This window comes from Rhipicephalus microplus, chromosome 7 (assembly GCF_043290135.1).
Source record: "Rhipicephalus microplus isolate Deutch F79 chromosome 7, USDA_Rmic, whole genome shotgun sequence".
In the NCBI taxonomy this organism is placed as follows: domain Eukaryota; kingdom Metazoa; phylum Arthropoda; class Arachnida; order Ixodida; family Ixodidae; genus Rhipicephalus; species Rhipicephalus microplus.
In genome coordinates, this window is record NC_134706.1 from 76,927,292 (window position 1) to 76,934,185 (window position 6,894).

Here is a 6,894-nt window from a genome sequence, read left to right on the forward strand (position 1 = left end):
CTTTTACAATAAAATCTGACCGCAATGTGTACAACGTGTTCTGTAAGTAAAAGAGTAGATCCTTCAAACTTTTTCAAACAAAGGTTAGTACGAATGAGATTTCATTGGCTGAGTTAGGGCAACGACTTGTTATTTGTTATATTCATTTCCTTCGCCCATTCTGATACACGGTTGAACGAAGTAGTTGTGTTTTTTCGTATATTTTTTATCTTTTTGCGCAAATGCCGATTCTTGTTAAGGTCCGTCTAAGGGGAAGGTATAGCAGTGCAATCGGTATGACGCTAAAACAGGTAAGCCTAATGCCGAGGTGAAAATCGCGACTCACAGAGAGATATACGAATCACTTACTCAGAGACGCCTGGTACATATCGCTGAGTTCAGCTGAAGAAAAAAGAATGCGCAAGGTGAGAGACATCAAAATTTATCCATAGTTTGTCTCGGTGCCTGACTTTAGATTAAAATGCAACCACATAGGTGCAAAGGAAAAAAAGATAAAGTAACAATATTCCACGAGGAATATATCACTAGGTTAATGTCCTCCATTCCGCATTGTTTTATTTTTTTATTATTATTTATGTATGCATACTGTCTATTGCTGGGGGATTATAACAGGTGGACAAATATAAGACAGTGATACAGTATGATCAAAAGAAAAAAAAGTAGATGAACAAAGAAAGAAAAGCAACAGAAAAGTAAAGAGGTCCTAAAAGCACACTTTCATGCTACAAACACATTGGAACTATATCAAACGCCTTTTTGCTAGGTTTGGGGAAGATGCTGAGGGTCTGCTACCAGTAAGAAGGTGGGTGGCGAATGGCAAGTTACTTCATTCTTTTATGGAAAGCGGGAAGCAAGAAAATTCGAAAGCATCTGTGAGAAATCTGTAACAGGCAAGGGTATGGGAGGGTTTGGGGCGGGTAGTTACAGCTGCGAATAGCGTCAGTAAAGCAAGTCGACATGCCAATGTAATGATTGATTGATTGATTGATATGTGGGGCTTAATGTCTCAAAACCACCATTATATTAGGAGAGACAACGTAGGGAAGGGCTCTAGAAATTTCTATCCCAGAGGGTTCTTTAACGTGCACGCAAATCTGAGCCCACGGGCCTATAACATTTCCACCTAAATCGGAAATGCAGCCGCCGCTGCCGTAATTCTATCCCGCGACCTGCGGGACAGCAGCCGAGCATCGTAGCCACTAGACCACTACGCCGGCCAACGTGATACTTAAACAGGATCGAATAACTTGATCCCTGAAGCATCAGTGGCTCCAAAACAAAATATAGGCATAGCGCAAATAAACAAGCAGGTTGTCAATTTCGGATTAGAGATAACAAAGTAGCTGATGTACCGGTGCAGGTTATCAGAGTGGCATGTTTTATAACGTACAGAACATCCAACCAGCAGAGGGAGAATATGAATAAGTTTCCGAGTACTGGGTTGCTGATGCAACAAATCAATGATATGCTTGAGTGATAATGCACCAATAAATGCGTTCTCACAAATTATGAGTTCACCAGGCGCAGTGCATGAATACTCGGGGAATTCCGGCAGTGATCCTTCGCTTGTAGAAGGCCATTAAAAGATCGAATATTTAGAGTTCCTGTACCTGGCTCCTACCTACGGTAGCATACTCAGTAACTCTAGGCTTTTGCAATCCCGTACGCTCAGCACGACGGAACCGTGGAACCTCATCGAAATTCTCGGCTGTTCTTTTGCAAAACTTTTGTGGATATGCGGCGTAACTGTTGGACTAAAAAGCTAATCCGATGCTCGCAATTTCTAGTTTCAAGTGTTATTGAAGCGAACGAAAAAAATGTTTTTATTGCGAAACATTGGTAACCAAAGCTTTAAGATTACCAGCCAGGTCCGCCAGCTGCGAAAAATTCCTCAGCGAAAAAAAGAATCCAGAAAATTTTTGTACGAGCACTCTAAGTTTGCCCAGCTGCATGCGTGTGCTTCTGGGGTAAGATGGAAACAATAGTCCTAACTTTTGGTTAATATGGCGAAAAACAACACATAAGCGTAAAATAACACATGTGCATATGTTGTCTCATTTCGGTAGGACTGCGATTTCTCCACTGTAAGCCTAATAAAAGATTGCACGAACAACCTCAAGCCTTGCGAACTAAATTACCTGATCATAGCCGCCGAAACTACAATATGTTAAAAGGACACATCATATTCGGGCCTTTTGGCCTACGTTTCCTGCGCTTGGTTCTCGCCCTTGACATTAACGACTTGTATGTCTAATAACTTGTAAGCCTAATATGTCAGGCTGGAAAACTCTGGCGCTTAACTAAATGGTTGTTTCAACGTACTGCGGCTGTTAAGACGCGGCCACCGTTGGCCGTAATTGTACCCGAAACCTCGTGCTTAGCCGGGCCACGCCGTAGTCTCCAAACACTGAGGTCTGCTTCTAACATAGTAGGAACTGCTTCGCACCCTTCAGCAAAAACGTCTCCGAGGTAAGACAGCTTGCAGGGACGGACACAGAATGACGCCGCGATAATGCTAGCAGCTGTTGAGAATTATCCAAGCGTTCCATGAAATGAACTAGAAGAGACCGATCAAGCATTTAACAGAAGGCTTCGTGCTGCAGAGTGTGCTTCTTTACACCTCGGAAGAAGAACTCATTCGGGTCAAAGCAGTTTTCTCGGACAATGATACAGCAGTCTGTGCTCATATATGCATGGGACACTGTTGGAATGAACCTTTTTAGAGTGTGGGTATATCGCCGTATATCAGAATCGCTTTTCTTATTCACCCGAATGTGCGACGTCGTAGTAGAGATACAGCGAAAAGCCGCAGAATCGCTTACCCGTGGCTTTTAGTCCCCTGGACAGAGCCTGGAAAACGAGTGCTGGGGCTCGTCATCTCCTTCTTTTTCTGACAGACAGCTCGGTTGGCTAGACTCCAAATCGGACAGCCCACTGCACCAAATAGTTCGGTAGTGGACATGAAGAAGTTGAACAGTAAGGAGTACATTTAAAACAACTACCTACGGGTGATAAGATTAAATGGTTGCTACCTTTACCGAAATCAAGCATACTTTTCAAAAAAGATTAGTCGTCTTCTTTTATGGGCAAAGCTCGTGACGCCGTGTGTGAACGTCACGTGTTTGTAGCAGTAGCCCTCTCTTGTACTTGTATATGATGATTGTACGATGAAAAAGTGCGAGATTGTGGTAATTGGAGTGTTCACTAGACGGACAGATGGACAAACATACGGACAGAGGGACAGACAGATATATAGAAACGTGGATGCAAGCATGAACAAATGGTCGGACTGACGGACCATCATCATTCACTCCGAGCTTATGCTGACCTCTTTTATCTATTGAAGCGAATTGAATTCCAAGGATATCGTAATCAAGCATGTTCATTACACAATAGTCTTTATTTGTTTTCTTTTAGATGCGGAGCATCTTATACTCGCGCCTTGTAGTGCGCCGTCCGCGCCGTCCGCACCGCTTCTCGAACATTCGGCAGCTGACGCGCGCGCATGTGCCGTCGCGCCGTCGCCCACTCTTCCACCATCTGTGCATCCCTTCCTCCTCAGTGTTCCCCCGAGGGAAGCTGCGGGCAATTTTTTTTTGTTATGAGTTAATCTAAAAAGTGTTTTTATAAATTTCTCTTGCTCAACATTTTGACATTTCATTTCATTTCATTTACTTTATTCGGACATTTCCGCAGAAATGCCCACGAAGGGGGCAAAAGGAGAGTGTGTCTCCTGACTTGGCCCCTCTTCGTGAGGCACCTCGGGCAGGTAGAGCAGGACAGTACAAACACCATAACATATTTTGAAATACAATACAAGTTGAAAAACAGTGAATACTATAAATATTACATACATTACATATTTCCTTTACATACACTGTAGACTTGTGTTCTGTTTATTACATTGTAAATTCGCTTCTTAAATTGTGTTATGTTTTTAGCCTCCTTAGCGTGTTCAATTATTTCAGGAATCCTGTTGCACAGTAGAATGATTTGGTTATTAATTGACTGTACACCATAGTTAGTCCGGCACATTGGCCCGACCAACGCAACAGTACGCAGATTATACGTAAGATCTCTGCTTAAGTACACATCAGAAAAAATCTGGAAATTATCTTTAATTTTTTTGAAGATTAACATGGCTAGTTGCATCCTATAGCACTCTGGGAACGGGAGTACATTATACATATAAAAAAGAGACATATTAGTGGGGACCGAGGTACTTATCAAACCTAGTGCGCGTTTTTGAAGAAGAATTATACTTTCTGTATTTGTTTTGTTACACGTACCCCAGACTAAAATGCAATAAATGATTTGCGAGTAGATAAAAGAAAAGTAAAGCTGCCGTTTGACTCTCCCTGGAAGGAGATGCTGTAAGCGTCGAATTAGACCGATCGATCTTGATATTTTTATTCGCAGGTTGTCCACATGGTGGGACCAACTAAGGTCACTTTGAAAACACACACCCAGAAACTGAATTTTATTTACCTGTGCAATATTTTCTCCATTAAAAATCAGAGAGATAGCATAATCTACAGGCCTATTTTTTTGTTTGAAGAGCATAAATTTAGTTTTTTTTATGTTTAGTTCTAGCTGATTGACTGTAAGCCATGATTTTAGTTTATCCAACCAAGAATTTGCAGTTATTTCAATATCGTGAAGATCTAAACCAGAAAAGAAGGCATTGGTATCGTCGGCGTACATGACTATGTTTGGTGTGAACTGAATGTTAACTATGTCATTGATATAAAGTATAAAAAGTAGAGGACCAAGTATCGATCCTTGGGGAACCCCATACTTAATTACGCCCAAATCAGATTTATAATTGTGGAGCTGTACATATTGTTTCCTGGCCCAAAGATAGCTTTTCATTAGATCAAGCGCAATCCCGCGTATTCCATACAGTTGAAGTTTCCTAATTAATATATCGTGCTTTATCGAGTCAAAAGCCTTACGGAAATCGAGAAATATTCCCATAGTGTAAAATTTTTTTTTCAAAGTTATGAAGTAGGCTGTCCTTAATACGGAGTAAAGCAGACTGAGTTGATCTACCTGGTTGGAATCCACACTGTTCTTCACAAATGACATTTCTGTTTGCTATAAAAGAAAATACCCTCTTATATATCAGGCGTTCCGCGACCTTAGAGAAAAGCGGCAGAATAGAGATTGGGCGATAATTTTGAAGTTCATTTTTATCACCTCCTTTAAAAATTATTGTTACGCGAGCTATTTTCATGGCACATGGAAAAATTCCCGTCAAGAAGAGTCTGTTGCATATGTAAGTGAATGGGGTGACAATCAAATCAGCAACTGCCTTGATAGGTGCTGCGGAAATGCCATCTTCTCCTGGTGAGCTGTTCTTTAGTGAGCATATGACAGTGGCTACTTCCTCCTCGGTAACGGGTAATAAAAACAAAGAATTAGTGGAAGAGCTTTCAATATAGCATTCAGCCGGTTTAAGGTCAGTCGCTTGTGTTATATTACTTGTGGTATATTACACATCACGAAACGATTCGTTTATATAGGAAGGCGTCGTTGGTTTTAGGCTGATCCCCCTTTGTTGGTGGCGCCAGGATGAAAGGGGAAATCAACAAATCAGTAAGAAAGCTGAAGTCAAAGAAATAAAATATTGTTTCAATTATTATTCACCTTCACCTGAAAACTTTGTCCTTCTATCCTCTCACTCATCGTTGTCCGTGTCATAAAGTTTACCACAACAAATATCTGAAAAACAAATCACGCACAGGGTCATCATACATACAAGCTCTCATTGATCACCTCAAAAAAGTTGGGATCCCATTTTGTGCCACTAAATGTTTTCGTGACTCATTCGTGCCCAGAACTTGTGCCAGTTCAAATGACCATCCCCGTGCCATTGTTGACACACGCTATTGTAAAGAAGAGGAAGTACTCCGGCGCAGAGGAACAGCAGAGGTGAAGCCGCCGCTGGCGCCCTGAACAACACGAGAGAAATAGAAACAGCTTTGTTCAAACATAGAGAGTGAAACAAGTTCATTGACACCATTGACATCACTTCGGGACGTAGTCGACGCTCTGGCCCACGAACAAAATAGCGGAAATGTTTCCTCAACTGCAAGCACCGTTCTACGAACATCAAACTGGCAACCTCGCAGACTACCAAGAAACGGAACCTTGATGGCGTCCGTGTTAAACTCTCAACCTCTCCGAATATCAAGAAACGGAGCCTTAATGGCGTCCTTGTCAGACTCTCGTCCTCTCCGAATATCAGGAAATGCAGCCGTGATCCGTCCATGTTAAGCTTCCAGACTTGTCGAATACCAGGAAACGGAGCCACCACCGAATAGATCTGCGGAGTTGGTCCGGGACGCGATGTAACTGCGTACCTCTTCGGCATTTCGTTTCAGCATGGCGAATTTGCTGAACGAGTAGCCCAGGACACAGGCACAGCCCAGGATGGCTACGCTGAACACGGCCACGATCACGTAGAGGTGACGGCGGTAGACGAAGACGACGGGAATGCTTACCCGTGTCTCCAGCTCCGACTCCATAGTGGCCGCTCTTGGCCACGCCAAGCGAGCCCAGGTGCGCTGCGAAGCACTGGACGGCCCCGCGTCTAATGGGAGAGGCGCACGGAGCTGCGGCAGCCGTCCTCGCCGTCGTCCCGTAGTCGAATGGCTCATCATCATTCCGACTCATCCAGTCCTTCTTCTTCTTCTTCTTTTCTTCTCGTGGCTCTCACCCAATGCAAGGGATTGGCCGAGTGTTAGGTGAATTTCTGTTTTTTTAGTTCTTAAGAGGTTCTTCGCAATAATTCTCGCATGAGCTAGGAGTAGGTACTACAACAACCTAATTACGGCATATTAGTACTCATATGTATAAAAATGAAGAATTTAGCTCAACAATCTTTTAGTC

The 6,894-nt window shown here is 42.8% G+C and overlaps 1 protein-coding gene across 1 annotated transcript in view; it reads right to left on the bottom strand.

Annotated features, from left to right (window-relative positions):
* The window catches only part of LOC142767796 (uncharacterized), a 32,531-nt gene extending 25,866 nt beyond the window's left edge, over positions 1–6,665 (bottom strand). Inside the window, exons 1-3 of the mRNA XM_075870040.1 lie at positions 6,507–6,665; positions 2,823–2,934; positions 349–381 (exon numbers count right to left, since the gene is read on the bottom strand). Of these exons, the coding sequence (XP_075726155.1) occupies positions 349–367 (19 nt within the window). The 5' untranslated portion in view covers positions 368–381; positions 2,823–2,934; positions 6,507–6,665. The remainder of the gene's footprint in view (positions 1–348; positions 382–2,822; positions 2,935–6,506) is intronic.
* Between the last annotated feature and the right edge of the window lie 229 nt (positions 6,666–6,894).